This window comes from Cyanistes caeruleus, chromosome 1 (assembly GCF_971803275.1).
Source record: "Cyanistes caeruleus chromosome 1, bCyaCae1.hap1.1, whole genome shotgun sequence".
NCBI classification, from domain to species: Eukaryota; Metazoa; Chordata; class Aves; order Passeriformes; family Paridae; genus Cyanistes; species Cyanistes caeruleus.
The window spans coordinates 27,658,140-27,673,896 of record NC_141701.1 but is presented as its reverse complement, the minus strand read 5'-3'; the positions used below and the strand labels follow the sequence as shown (position 1 = coordinate 27,673,896).

At 37.3% G+C, this 15,757-nt stretch overlaps 1 protein-coding gene across 10 annotated transcripts in view; it reads left to right on the top strand.

Moving 5' to 3' along the window:
• RALYL (RALY RNA binding protein like) overlaps positions 1-15,757 on the top strand; it is a 362,753-nt gene that overhangs the window by 328,662 nt on the left and 18,334 nt on the right. For 6 of the 10 annotated variants that reach the window (XM_023920825.2, XM_086883786.1, XM_023920824.2 and 3 more), the window contains 4 exons: positions 140-303; positions 945-1,025; positions 9,524-9,637; positions 13,930-14,108. In XM_023920825.2, coding sequence (XP_023776593.1) covers positions 140-303; positions 945-1,025; positions 9,524-9,637; positions 13,930-14,108 — 538 coding nt within the window. The remainder of the gene's footprint in view (positions 1-139; positions 304-944; positions 1,026-9,523; positions 9,638-13,929; positions 14,109-15,757) is intronic. The other 4 variants (XM_086883814.1, XM_023920827.2, XM_023920826.2 and 1 more) reach the window with 2 other exon arrangements.

Genomic DNA, 15,757 nt, shown 5'->3' with positions numbered 1-15,757 from the left:
TAATTTGACTTGATATAAAGTGATTACAGTTTCAAAGGGTAATTTTCTCGAAGATAACATGCAAATTTAGTTGACAGAGCTCCCATGAGATGAAATCACAGAGGGTTTTATGGAGTCCGGCTGACTTAATCTTTTCTAGGTTGTTTGATTACCATGGCCGCGTCCCCCCACCGCCCCGTGCAGTGATTCCACTCAAACGTCCTCGTGTGGCTGTGACAACAACTCGTAGAGGCAAAGGGGTTTTCTCCATGAAGGGAGCATCACGATCCACTTCAAGTGGGGCTTCTTCCTCAGGATCCAAATGTGAGTTGCTCATAACAGTTGAATATTATTGAAACAATGATCCTAGCAATTTCTGCAGCTTCCACTATATAGCTCTATTGCAATCATTTCCTACCCTAAATCTCTAGCTTGAAAAACTTGTTTGATTACCAAAGCTTCCAGGCCTTTCCTGCAAGTCAAGGAGCACATTGATTACATTTTTTAAGGAAATTCTTTTGACATTTGACCTGCTCCCTTGGCCTCAAAAAAAGCCTTTCTAAAATCTCCTCTCAACCTGACTGCTCATACGTCATGAGATCTTGTGAACTGCTGGTAATAAAAAAAAAGACAATAATCTTGTTGTAGACAGACAGAGGCACATTGATTTCTGTGGAGACTTGAGGGCTGTAGGTAAGCTGGGTGGACTGGTGGGGGGGCAGGATTGGGTTATATGTACTTTTTTTTACCAGATTCCTTTGAGTGTAGAAAGAGGCAAAGTGTCTTTGTCTGTTTTAAAGGAAGTTCAAAACAGGATTGGCAACTTGGGCTTATTTATCCCTTCTTTAGTGAGTTGGCCCTAGAAGAGATGATGAAAAATAGGCACTCCCTCCTCCAAGCTCACCAAACTCCCCACTCCCTAGTATGTCCTAGGAACTTCATCTTCCTCTTCGTGCATCTTTCAGCACCCACCCGTCTTCCCCTGCCCCTTATGTGGAGTGATACTGTCCTTGGAAGCGTCACTGGAAGAGGAAGAGAAAGATCAGGTAGGGATCAGATATTAGAAAGAATGAAGGAACCTCAGTAAGTCTTTTGCAGTACTAGAGTGGCCAGCAAAACATCATGCTGTCTTGCCATGAAATAAATGAACCCATCAACAGTACATCTTGCTGCCAGAGGAGTTAATTATGACATCAACAGGACCCAGTCATATACTCTGAATAACATATTCAAATCTTACATGCTAGTATCACACAAAGAAGATGGACCTGGTGAGCCCATTAGGAACCAGTCTTGATCTTATTGTATGACCTGATGATATCAGAGACCTTGAAGGAAAACATGTAATAAACATGTAAATGCATGTGACTGAAAAAATGGACATGTGGTAAACACAGCTAAAGATAATGTTGTACATTCAGGAACAAGGAGCTCAAGACATTCCTAGGAATGGATGATGTTCTGACAGAGAGATTCTGTTGTGTGTACACTTAAGTTAGCTCTAAATCTCCAGGGAATGAATGGGCTGGATGTCCATTACCACTAACAAGACCTTTGATGCCCAACACACAGGAAGACATCTAAATATAGGTGTCGTATTATGAAGTTCACTCAGACCTTAAGAGGATATCTGGGAGTAGCAACACTTCCTTTGTTTTCTGGAGGATGAACATGAGTCTAGAAACCTTCATACTCACCATGAAGTAACCCTTTCCTCAATACTTTAAATAATAAATTATGTTTTCTTCTATTACTTTAAAAGAAAGGAAATGCAAATTTATTTTATTTATTTATTGTTTTAAAAGAAAGGAAATGCAATTTTAAAAGAAAGGATGCAACTCAAGATCTTTGCTTTAGGAAACTTAGAATTTAAATTACTTTGTTAGTCTTTTTCAGTCCTTGGATCTTTTGGTTTCTACACAGTGAATCAAAGCTTTAGTTAGATCTCATTTGTTATAATTTCCTGTTGTCTTATCTATATGATTACTTAGTAGTATCAGTGCGTTCAAATTACTAATTGTCCTAAAGTATGCATTAATAAGGATGGGCTTTTTTGACTCACTTTTCCATGAAAAGAGAGTTTATTTTCAGATAAGATTTTTGTATATTTTTCTCATTGTCCTGAACAAGAATAACTATAAAATTCTTCTCGAGAGCTGAGGATCTTAATGTTTGTTTCCCAACAGATGGCAAGAAAGGCTCTCACCCAAAAATCTGAATTTCTATTGTAGCGAATGAGACAGAGAACATTACATTAACATAAAGATATTTGTTCCTCAGAACTACTGCAAAATTTGCTTTATTTCTTCTGCATTTCATAAAATGGTTTGAAATACTGTGTCAGGACTTAAATAATGCATAGCATAGATTACAGGATTAAACACTAGCCCAAGTATGTTATATATTGGCACTTGCTATAAGATTTCCAAAACACTGCCTGTAAAATATGGCAAATATTGCAGAAACTGTAAATTATTTAACAGAAGTTCAGTCGGTAGTGTCCAGATCCAAACAGACAGTGTTATGCCCCAGTGGAGGGATCCTTCAATGAATTCAGGTGTGATTTGAATTCTAAAAGTGTCAGTCTTAGAGCTCCAGGTGACAAGATCATCCTTGGAAACAACTCTTTAACTGAAGAGGGAGATGCAAGATGTATCACTGAAAATATGGGATGACATTTTGACCTTTGTTAGGCTTCTATCCTCAATTCATTACAATGACAATTGGAAAAAAGTGGTTTTTATTTGATGAAGTAAATTGCACAAAATATTCTTTTTGCATGCAGCACATATTTAAAAGTATACTTTTTAAAATATAAAGTATATAATATATATAAAGTATAAGGTATATAGTATAGATAAAGTATACAGATTTTCATGCTAATTTTCCCATGGAATTACTTCCCTTTTTGTCAATTCCAGTCAACCCATCATAAACGCAAAAACATGATTTTGTTGATTTGGACATGGAATGTTTACAAGGAATGTAAACAGCTTATTGTAAGACTTTTATCAGAGAAATAACAGAGCCATTCCCTTAGAACTTTAATTTGGAAAGTAGAGAAGGTATGTTTTGTAACTTCCTTCAGCATTTTCTTGGAAAACCTGGTTATATTGAATTGTGAGAGGAAGAAATTTAGTATTTTGTAGTCCCTTACTCTACACTGCTAATCTGAACCCCCTGAACTAATGAACTGTTGATTCTAGTGTTTATTTATTGCTAGGTAAATAGAGGATTTCTTCATTAAGGAGAAATGTAGTTCATGGGAAGGAAGATATTTGAGTTTTAATGAAATGTAAGACCATAGAACACCTTTACAGCGAGTTTAGAATCAACAATGTCAAAACGGTATTGACTATCCTTGGAAGATTTCACCCCAATATAGCAAAACTTTCATGAGATCATCTCCCCTAAGAGATCTTTCAGCTGTAAGTAGAAATCTCATAACTGTTCACACTCAGACTGGATCCAGAAAATGAACCCATACATGTCATATTAAACGTCGGAACACAGCAGATCTCTAAGTGAAATCACCAGAATCAAAAGGACTCACCTCTGAAAAACAGAAATCCAAAGGCAGAAGTTTAATGTTGTGCAAAGATATTACAAAATCCTAGTATCAAAAATGCTCTGCTCATTGATGAGCACATCTGCAAAAATAATATCTGCCAGCACAGTAAACTCCTTTATTGACCAAAAAGTGACAATATGTGTTTTAAATTTACTTCCAAAACATAAAATACATTAAGAAGATTTGATTTCTTTCCTAAATCCATAATTTTTCCAGGAACAGTTATCAATATCTCATTTTCTTTTTAACTCCAAAAACTAGAAAAACATAATTCAGCATTCCCAAATTGCCAGAAGTAACTCAAAAAATTAAAGTTGGTGGGTAAATCACACATAGTAGTTCTTCATGTTAATGGTATGAAGCAGTACATACAAATTGCTATTTAGAATTGGGAATAACTCACTTTTTATTACAACGTTGAAATTGGAGCTCTCAGAGTATGCACTTTCATTTTTCACATCTGAAATCAGGAGGAAAATATTAATCAAATCTTTTATACTTTGTGTGCTTGAAATTAAGGAGTAGACACTTTAGATGTTAAAATATGCATTGAATTATGTCTTTAAATGAATTAGTTTTGACTCATAGAGTTTATATCAATTCCATCAGCTGATCCATTTTCAGTGATATCTAAAGTAATAAAATATGATAAAATATTTTATATTAAACATGAAGGACTTAGATAAAAATATGTGACTTTTCTTCCCAAAGAAATCTGAAACGCGCTTTGTGAATGAATCAATCTGCAGTTTCAATGTTTCGCAAATATAACTGTAGTTCAACAGTAGCACTTTCATTTTTAAAAATTGAATTGACCTTAATTTTACGCCTCTTACTATGTGCTGAATGTGGTTGTCTTCTTTGGTGTTAAATGGTTCAATGAAAGATGCATTCTAGAAGGCCACAAAGGGTTAGAAGAGGTCACTGAATCAAATTCCTTACTCTTGCAAATAGCATCATCATCTAATCCTTTAAGATACATCTTAAAAGTAGTTGGAGGGGGGTGGGGGGTGTCTGATTTTTCCACTTTCCAGCTTAGTTTGTTTCTCATTTGTTCATATTCTTTTTTTGTTCCTATACTGTCCTAGCATATGTTATTTCTTTTTACCTTTTTTTGTCTTCAGCAAACAAGAAAAACGCTTCTGTCCCACTAAGGGTTTTCCATTTTTATGGTTATCTTCACAGCTGAATTCAGTGGTTCCACCTGTACTCACCAGGTCCTCATAAAAAGACAATACACTTCTCCATCTTTAGCAATACATCATTTGAGCATTCTAGAACTGCATTTTTCTTCTCGACCCAAGGATAATTCTGTCAGTATCTTCTTCTGCTGATAAGCCTTGGTGCTAAGAGCAGGACTTCTGCTGTTAAGTATAGGGTTTTTCTCAGTGAAATCTCATCATTTTTTCAAATGTAAAATTCTTTAAAATCACCTGAACTCTTCATCCATTCCAGTTTATATCCAGATGATATCTATCAATTCCATGTTATCAGAAAATTTCACCTGTTAATTTACATTTTTGCATCAGAATTGCTGAAGATATTTAGCCATTACTAATTTCATTAGAAATTACTCTCCCTTTCAATATGTGCATTTCTGTTATTTTTGTTATCTGCTGTTCTTTATTTATCTGCTAATTGGGAAAAAATTCCCAAATATAAGTTACTTTATTTTCCTACTCTATTGTTCAAAAGCAGATGAACAGATATTTTGGATATATGCAGCTCTGGTGTCATGCTTACCAACAGCTTTATTTCTTGCCTGAGATCAATTTAAAAAACAAAAACATGATGTTTTAAAGGAGAATTTATATACTCTAAGCAGGACACCTGGGGCACAGAATGTATAATCTTTACATTTTATCTTTGTCATAACACTGCTTTAAAAGCCTGAAGTTCTTTCCAAGCGCTAACACAGACTCACAGAATGGATGAGTTTGGAAGGGACCTCTGGAGCTCCTCTGGTGCAAGTGCCCTGCAAAGCAAATTTCCCAGGATTGTGTCTCACCATACCCATGGGAAATAAAAATGAAATTCTCATGTTTAGATGAAATTTCACACTTTTTAATTTATGCCAAAGGTCTTTGGTGTGTCAGTGGGGTCTACTGAGAAGAGTCTGGCTTTGTCTTCTTCATTCTCTGTTGTACTGGGGAGCCCAGAGCTGGACACAGTCCTCCAGATGTGGCCTCACAAGTGCTAGGTAGAGTGGTGTGCCACATTCGGATGGGGCAAAGTCAATCTTCTCAGTAGCTACTCTGGGACTGTGTTGTGAATTTGTGCTGGAAACAGCATTGATGACACAGGGATGTTTCTGTTACTGCTTAGCTTACACAAAGTCCTTCTCTGCTTCACCCCACCAGTGAACAGGATGGGGGTGCACAAGGAACTGGGAGAGGATACACCTGGGACAGGTGACCCGAGGTGGCCAAAAGGATGTTCTAGACCATGGGATCATCTTCAACAATAAATTAAGGGGCAGGGTGGCCAGGGCTTGTTCAGGGCATGTCAGTTGGTGTTTTCATTTGCATTCCTTTTATTTCTTGGACTTTATTTATTTCTCTGTTGTTTTCCTTTTTTATTATTATTACTATTATTATTATTATCATAATCATCATATTGTATTTCAATTAATAAACTGTTCTTATCTCAACCTGAGTTTTCTCACTTTTACCCTCATTATCTTCCTCCTCCCATCCTTCTGGGTGCTGGAGGGAAGTGAGTAACTGTGTGGTCCTTAGTTCTTGGATGCAGTTAAACTGTGACAAGGAAAGAATATGGCTCATGTTTAGCTTATTCTTCATCAGGGTCCTTCATAGTTTGTCTTTGGTAGTTGCTGCTTACCACAGAAATACCCACTACACTATAATTTAGAGTGGAATTTCTCTAGGAGAATAATTTTGAAGACTTGTACAATCCTCTGCAAGGTAAAACAATAAGCAATTCAAATAATTACCCCATCACAATGTTGGAAATAGAAAGTTTGGAACTTGTTCAGACTGGTTGAGATTTTTTTCTTTTTTCTTTCAGTTCTTTTTAGTGTTAATTTGAAACAAATGACTCTATGATCATGAAATCATAGAACCATTTAGATTGGAAAAGACCTCCAGATCATCCAGTTCAGCCTTTAACTGATCACTACTTTGTCAACTAAACCTTAGCACAAAATGTCAGCCAGTCTTTCTTTGCGCACCCCCAGGGATGGGACTCCCTACACAGCCATTTCCAATGCTTAACAACTATTTCCACAAAGAAATTACTTCTAACATCCATCCTGAATCTCCCCAGCTGCAGCTTGAGGCAATGTCCTCTTGCCCTATCACTAGTTATCTGGGAGAAGTGGAAAACCTCCCACCTATCTACAACTTCCTTTCAGTTTGTTGTCGAGAATGATAAGGCCTCCCCTGAGCCTCCTTCTCTCCAGGCTAAATACCCCCAACTCCCCCAAACACTTCTCATATGAAATAGCTCCTAGACCTTCCACCAGCCTCATTGCCTTCATTGTCCTTCTCTGGATACTCTCCAGCACCTCACTCTTTCTTCAGCTGAGGTGCTCAGACCTGGACACAGCACTCAAGGTGTCTCACCAGTGCCGAGTACAGAGGGACAATGACTGCCCTGGTCCTGCTGGCCACACTAGTGCTGATACAGGCCAGGATGCCATTGGCCACCTTGGCCACCTGGGCACACACTGGCTCATGTTCAGTCATCTGTTGCCCAGCATCCCCTCGTCCTTTTGCACTGGGGTTTGTTCCTTGAATCCTTGTTTTTCCTTCTGGAGCTATCCACTTCACAGCCTAGTTTTTCCAGAGACACCACATGGAAGAGCCCTGTGCAGCAGACCTGAGTTTAACAACAGTGTTAAACAGCACATGCCTGTTTCCTTGTTAAACTCAGATGTGCTTATGCTTTTCTGCTTTGCCTAGACTAGAAACAAATACCATTAGGTCCTTGCAGTGTGACTTCTGAGTCCGACATTTTGGGCCTGGCCAGCCTGCAGTTTGCCAGTCAAACATCCCTGACACAACAGGGAGCATCCCTGACACAACAGCTTGGCTGCACAGAGTGTGTTGCCAGCAGGCTTCATAGTGGGTTGCTGCCAGCACTTAGCATTCCCCATTGGAGCAGTTCACGCCATTTCACTGGATTCTGAGCTACCTTGCTACACCAACATGCACCAGCCACTGCCCCTGGGGAAGCCATAACCTTCTAAATATATAGTTGTCAGAATCTTAATATTTTGTTTCTGATCTGTGGGAATGGAGAGTGACCCGTTATTTCTCTAACATCTTAAACCCTCACTCTATAAATACACAAAATAATTCCATCAAATACTGTATAGTATATAAGAGCCTAGCACAAAGGTTAGTTTTATGCTTTTTTCTTTAAGTCCTTGTGTTCATTCAATGTGAGACCAGAGGTTTCAGCCTATACTGTGAGATAATGCACTTTCAATATGAGCACGATTAAACAAGTGCATTACCACATATAGCATCCTGCTGCCTTTAGCTGACATTATACTATAATGCACATGGCCCAAACACTAAGATAAAAATCTTTGGTTTCAACCTCAGTGAATATGCTACAAGTTTGGAATAAGGCTAATTTGAAGTAAACACATGCTGATCAACTATCACTGAAGTAAGCAATAGCCTCTCTTCACACTTTATCATCAGATTGAGCGCTGAATACAAATCACCTGAGACACATGATAGCAGATATGGACAAGGATCAATGAACAGGACTGATGCAGCAAGATGCAGCCAGAAGACCCTTTTGACAGAAAGGGAACATGTTCTTCATAGCAGAACATCCCTTTTGCCAGGCTCAATAAGGACCCTCCTATTGCATGTACCCATGCCCTCCATACACACACCAAAGTCAATGCAATACTCCTACAGCAGTGGTGGAGGAGAAACACAGCTCAGTGCTCTTCCACCGCCAGTCCCTCATGGTGATGGTCCATTTCTTCCCAAAAGAGTTGTAACAGTGGCAGCTCTGTTGCCTACTCTGGTCCCTTATAAATTGTTTTATTTGCTAGCACAGCATTGCCATTTTCTCCTCTTGTCTTTTTCCACGTGATATCCTAGTACAAACAGGGCAAGTGAATTTGATTGGACCACCTTCTGAGTATGCAACACGTTCTGATAATGCCAAAATAATGAGATAATTTATGAGAGTTGCAGAGCTGTTTCTTTTGAAGCCAAAACACCTCCAAAGCAGTTATTCCTTCTTAAGTTAGACAATGGGAGCACAATAATAAACAAAAATTAAGAGCAGGGCAGTGCAAAAAAAGATTTGGAAACCAGCTAATAATTTATAGGTGATGTCTCCATGTCCTTGGATGTCATCATAAAATGAAATATTTTCATATATTACCCATAGCTGGAAAAACTACAAGAAATTGGAGACTGAAACTGAACTGAAAGCTTTTGAAGCAACAAAATGTGACACCTCTTGGATGAGTTTTTGACTGGAATATAACCTTGCATTCCTGGCTGCCCTAGCACTTACATTACCATTCACTCTTGCTGAGGAATACATACTGCTACTGTAAGGGATCTTTTTATTATTGTCAGTATTACTGAAAAATAGTCCAGCAAAATAACATTGCAAGATTGTGATGTGTTTATCATATTTGAATTATTCTTTCACTATAGGCTGTTTTTAAGTAAAAGTTACTTGGATTTATGAAAACGTTTTTGAGATATTTTTCCTGAAATGATTATTACTGAGCAACACACCTTACACAAACTCTTGCCATTAAGGCTTAAAAACCTGTGGTTTTCCAGGATTCAGCATTTTTAGCTTACAATGTTAATTTTAAAAGGTAAATCTCTGAAAACATTGACAAAACTGAGGCAGTAGAATTTCTACTAGACAGAAAAGAAAAAAAGAACATGTTTTGCTTGGCGGGGGGAATATTACCACAAATATAATTTATTTCATGTTTTGCATTTTGCTTTCTTTCCACAGTGAAATCAGATGAGTTGCAAACAATCAAGAAAGAATTAACTCAAATCAAAACAAAAATTGACTCCTTGCTAGGGAGACTGGAAAAGATTGAAAAGCAGCAAAAAGCTGAAGCAGGTAGGTAAAAGCCATTTTTAGTGAAATGAATTAAATTAGAACCTCATTACCAGTCAAGCAAACAGACCGAAGAGAACGGAAGCTTTCTGAAATTTTGGTACTTAATATAGGCCAGAAGCAAGGTAAATAAAATCTCAAGTAGAACTACTGGGAGGATAGATTAATGTTATTCACAGAACATGCATCATCATTTAAGAATTGTTTTTATGGTGTAGTAGGAAAAACAATCTTTCTAGTTCTTCTGGAGACAGCACATCCCTAAAATACTGACTCAACAAAATTAAGCCAGAAATTTTTGACCATGGAGATGTTGGTTCTAGGTGCATTAAGGATTAACAGGTGGTTTATATCAAGAATTATTGTCCCAGCAATAGGCAATAGTCACAAGTTGAAGCGAGGAAAAGAGTTCTGTTTGATATAAGGAAAAGAGATGCAACTAAACAGTATAGTGAGTTGACTAGAGAAACCATAGTGGCTCTATCCTTGGAAACATTCAAAATTCATTGATCTCAGGATCCATGGACCTTGGCAAAAATTTGTTTATCCCTTATTTGAAGAGTGATTGGACTTGGAGAGACCAGAGATACTTTCCAACCTCAGATACTGAGTGAAGCTCTGGTCTCTTTGTAAAACTGGCCACACCTCCAGTTTAGCTCTTTTCTTGCTTAAAAGGTTTTGGTTTCAGGCATGCTTTGGGAATTTAAAAAATATCCAACACTACTTCATAATTTAAGTCATTGCAGTGTTCATTTTATTACATGAATGATCTCACCTGGCAGCACTTTAAAGTCATTCTGAAAGTTATAAGGTTGTATTTTCACCATGGTGTATATATAAAAACAATCTCAGTTCTTATGCCTGTCTGTGGTATTTTCTTTGCTATTTCCTTATGGATCACATATATATTTTTACAGGAGCTTTATACTAGTGAGTTGATTTCGTGAGAGTCAGCAGGGAAATGGAAGCCTTATCACATGAAAAACTCAATTATCTTTTTTTTACCCATCCATTCTGTGATAAAACCTTTTTATGAATTTTGTGTGAAATGTGTGAAAGAAATTCTTCCTCCGAACCCACAACTGCCTAGGTGTCTGGACAGTAGTCACTTCCATGAAGCCAAAAATCCATCAAGACACATAAAGAGAATTCCTTCAAGACTGTCTAAAACATTACTGGGAATTAGTGGTTGGGGGTTACAAACCTGACACAGTCAAAATAGGAATTTAGATCTGGATCCCTCCTGTTCTCAAGTAACTTAAAAAAAAAAATATTTGAAAAATAACCTACTTTTTCTTTACAATCATTTTCTAAGCTGACAGAAAGTCCCCGTTACAGTTTTATCTCACAGAGTTGAGGGCTAAGTCTAAGGTAAACCATTAGCAGACAGTGTGATTATCTCTTTCAGAAGAACTGTGCACAATATGTATTCATTAGATTCTATTTTGTTCTTTATACAAGCTGGATAAACGTTGGTATAATTGGTGAGGATGTAATTGCAAGGCACTCCATTGAATCACTTGTGCACTGAAATACTCTGACTGTGCATCTCTACCTTGGGGAGCCTTTATAAAAAAATCCATTACTATGCAAAACAATCTGCAGATCATTGTACTTTGATATCCAATTTTCACTTTTGCTAAAGGACTGTGGTGATCTCATTTAAATAGAAATCAGGTCAAAGACGAAAACATTGATTTGTATTGAGTCATAGTCTTAAGCTTTCTGAAGAAAAGTAATGAATATCCTCAGATACTAAAAAACATTTTCAAAATATTGATGTTTTATTGATGTTTGTTATTGATGTTCTAAAACATCAGGTGCAGAACTCATCTTTGGCGTATTCTTTGCCACTCATTGGAGGGTGTGAAGAGAAAAATACCTCAAAGATTCCAGTAAGCATGGAACCCCATTTAAGTTTCCTGAGCTGATGAGGAGGGTTATGCAGCCTGGGTGATTAGTCTGCAGATCCAAAAAGATTTGTGCAAGCTACATCAGTAGCTGAACTATTTTATTTAGATTGTCAGATGGGAGATGATTAGATGGTTTTGTTCCTTCTCTATGGTTTAGCAATGTTATTTCTTATTTTTCTCTGCCAGAATGTGTGGCCTCAGTAAGACTGGGACCAGAGAGAGGATCTGTGTCTCATTTACATAAAGCAAAAATCAAGCCATCATCTTGCTCTTTTGGTTTTCTAGGTGTGACTTGCTCTCCTGAAGAATATTGATTTTTTAATCCTAAAATTTTTTACATTTGGAGGAATGTGATGCTACAGGCTGAACAAGCTCAGTGCACACACTGGTTACTGCTCTACAGCTTTATGAAAACTCTTCTTACAGTAACAGCTGATATTCTGGCTTTTTCTATTATGAAACTCTAACCTTTCCAATAGTGTGGATTATAGAAAATAGGATTCCCTATACATAGGAAAACTGTAGAAATAGATCCTTTGTTTGCAAAAATCTGAACCAGGAAGCTGGGAATAAGCTGTTCTGACATGAAAAAAAATTGTTAATAAATATTCTTCCTGTAATATTAGAGATTAGGCTCTAATTAGGCTGAAAGCTAGGAACTTAAGTTTAGCTTCTCAAAACAGCCCTAAAGAGATGGGACTGAGATGGTGTTTTAGCCTCCTTTGGAGAACCCAGTCTATGTTCTCATTAAGACAATTAAGTGACCTAATTTTTGAACAGCTGTATGTTAGAAGGTTTCCCATTTACATGTATTGTCTATCAATTCAGCAACCTTGTTTTTAAAAGCCTTAACTAAAATTCAGTTGTCATTGCTAGAGCTGAGTAATTTCAGAAGTGGCTTAAGACAGGAAGAAGTAGGGCCAGACATAAAAGGCACAGGTGATTCAATCCATATTTCCTTGTGCATAAGGCAAGTAACACGATCACCTATAGCTAGCATGGAATTGTATGGAGCACCTTACCAATAGAAGATAAAGCTCCATGGGCTGAATATTCTGCTAATACATGTGACTGTGGTACTGTTGAAGCAGCTGTCTAATTGTCTAATTGTATTTTTTAAATCTAAGAATCTTTCTGAAGACATTAGGTGACTGAGGGAGGAAAGCTTAATTTTTCTATTTCTTCAGTAAGTGAGGTTGAAAATGAGGAACTAAGGACTAATGAAGACTAAAGAGATGAATTTAAGTGGCAAAATAAATGTTCAGTCAAAAGGTAAAACAAATGTCTTGGTTTAAGACTATGGAAGAGAAAAATGTAATCAAATTTGAATAATACGTGTAGCTGGCAATAACTTCAAAATATATAGAGCTTCAAGATGATACTTGACTCATTAATTGTCCAAGATAGGTAATGAGCTACTAGTATTTCAGAGCAGTCAGTCTCACAAAGGAAGAAATATTTTGTTCTAGAAATTCTGTCATTGATCACCCTCAGACCAAAAAGACATAGTTTTTCTAGCTGCATACAACCAATTCTCTGGCCTGAATCACTCTGAGTACGTAAAGTTTTTCATATAAATTCCTGACATGAATAGGAATAAGACTCTGTTCCTTCCAAAAATTCTTCTAGCCAGTCTGTCTCTGTCATTCTTCCATCAATCTTCCTCTGGATTTCTGGAGTTCCTCAGCATATCCAGGAGTTTCACAACACCTAGTCACAACAATGCAGCTACCCTCATGAAGTCAACCACAACAGATTCTTCAGGCCTCCATGGAAATAGTCTTTCTTTTCACCACTTTGCAGAAAATAGAGGAAGCCAATATTTGGTTGATTGGAAGGGGGCATTCTCCAGTTACATCAGCACGTTATACCAGTGAGGAATAATGGATACTTTACTCCATAAAAACATGTTTACTTGTATAAAAGGATTTATTGATTGCCTGTATGGCTGTTAAGATATATTCACAGTAAATTCACACAAAATTCTTGTTCATTTATTGGCAATTAACAGCCTTCTGCTTCTCTGAGCATAGATATTTATGTACTTCTCATTGGCTGCACATGAATAAACATCTGGTGACTATGCCAATTGGATTCCAAGGCAAAGTCAAGTACAGCAAATCAAGAAGCTGGATCTATTGGTAAATCAAGCCTTCATCCACTGCATGGTATAGATGGTGTACATGACCATATTGATATTGTGATTTACTTATGCATAAATTTTTGAAAGAAAAGTTTTCATATTTTCCTGGTTGACATCACAGAGAATATCACAAAGCTAGCACATCTGAAGATGGAAGCTTGGGTTTCTTCTGCAGAGCACTTTCCTTTGCCACCAGTAGGAAAGATTACTGAATCTCTAGAAGTATGTTTTCCTTACAGAAGCTCAAAAGAAACAAATGGAAGATCATGCTGATTTGATTCAAGAGGAATGCATATCAGAGAATGCAGATAACTCTACGGAAGAACCAATTGAAGGAGGGCCAGATGCAGATGGGGATGGAGAAGATATGACTGATGGGATAGAGGAGGATTTTGATGAGGATGGCAGCAATGAGCTGGTAAGGAATAATCATGACATGTCTGTCTATATGGTTCCTACAAGTAACCACAAAGAACCAACTGTCTGGATTAACAAAATAAGCTCACAGCAGCACTGTGATGTTCTGTAACTAGTGCCTACACTTTTACTGTTCACACACTGTAATATCAATTAAGCATAGGAACCTCTGAGGAGAAACAGGAAAAATATATTTTACTACATTTGGTGATTTTAGAAAGGAAATAAAATGTAGCTTAAATTGGTTTACATTTAATATTTTACATATGTACAAATGTAGTGTGCTACTTTTTCTTTTCCTTTTTTAACTGCTGCTTTTCAAAATTAAATAAGATTCTATAATGGTAAACCTTTTCATTATTAAACATGTGCTTTCCATAGTCCCGAGTCTTGATCTTCCATCTGTATATTCTGCAGGCTGTATTGTCAGGTACAGATTTTTTTGACAGAAGGACTCTTCCTTAAGAAATGTTTGGGTTTTCAGCCTGAGGCGGCGCCTTTCATGAAATACCCATTATGGTGCTAAACTCCTAAGTTCTTCTGGAGCAACATTAAAAAACATTTGGAAAGTCAGATTTATACCTTTCTATGCATTCTTAATAAGAATGGAACAGTCACAGTGGTTTAGCCTCTGTAATACTATCCCTCTCTTCCTAATTTTCTTATTCTGCTTTACTTTTGATGCTCATTGTCATTGCTTGCATTTAAAAAAAAATATTTAATCATGGGTATACAATAAAAATCTTTTAGTGAAGCAGCAGAAGTCAGTTAGCAAGGGACCCAGCTTACTGGGCATGTGAATAACCAGTGGTTTGTACTGCTTACTGCAGATGCTATTTAAACCTACCTGTAATTCTCTAATTTTTGTCCTGTTAACCAGCCCAAGACTTTCTTAAATTTCTGTATCACGAATACCATTATTCCCAGAAAAAGCTACTAAAACCTGAATTCCCTCATCTTTTTACATGCAATGTAGAACAGAAAACATTATCTCCTTTTCTTAAAGAGACAGGTTCTCCTCTTCAGATATGAGGGATGTCTGTGAGAAGCTGTCACTCTGAATTTATAGGGAGTTTAATTTTTTTAATTAATAAATACTTTTCAATATAATCTCCCACCATAGCTGATACCTGACCAGCTGAAGTGATTTTAGCAACAGGGATGTCCATAGTTTAACAAGAATGGTGGGTTTTGTACTAATTAGGCACCAGACTCCCCATTACAGACGGCTAAGCGGGGATGTTAACATACAGTGCATTAGACTCTGATCACTCAATGCTGTCATTTCACCCTGTGGATTTGACATATACAGAATATGTCCACACTATATGACACAAAAGGTAGAAGAATTTTTTCATCTATCAAAGGCCTCAGCAGGAAGAGCTCTATAAAGCAAGCAGCACAGGAAGAATTAATTAGCAGTGAAAGTCTGGAATTGGCACAACCACATTTGCACACCACTGCTTCCAAGTTAAAAAGCCCTTCCAAGATTCATGTTATGGAATTAGTTGCAGACACAGTTCCAATGACAGCTCAGAGGTCTGACACACACATCTAAGGCATGGTGAGGAACCAGCTCCAGTTTCTCTGCATGTCATCACTAAGTGCATGACTTCTGGGATTAGGTGGCTCACTGCACATGGAGAGTGG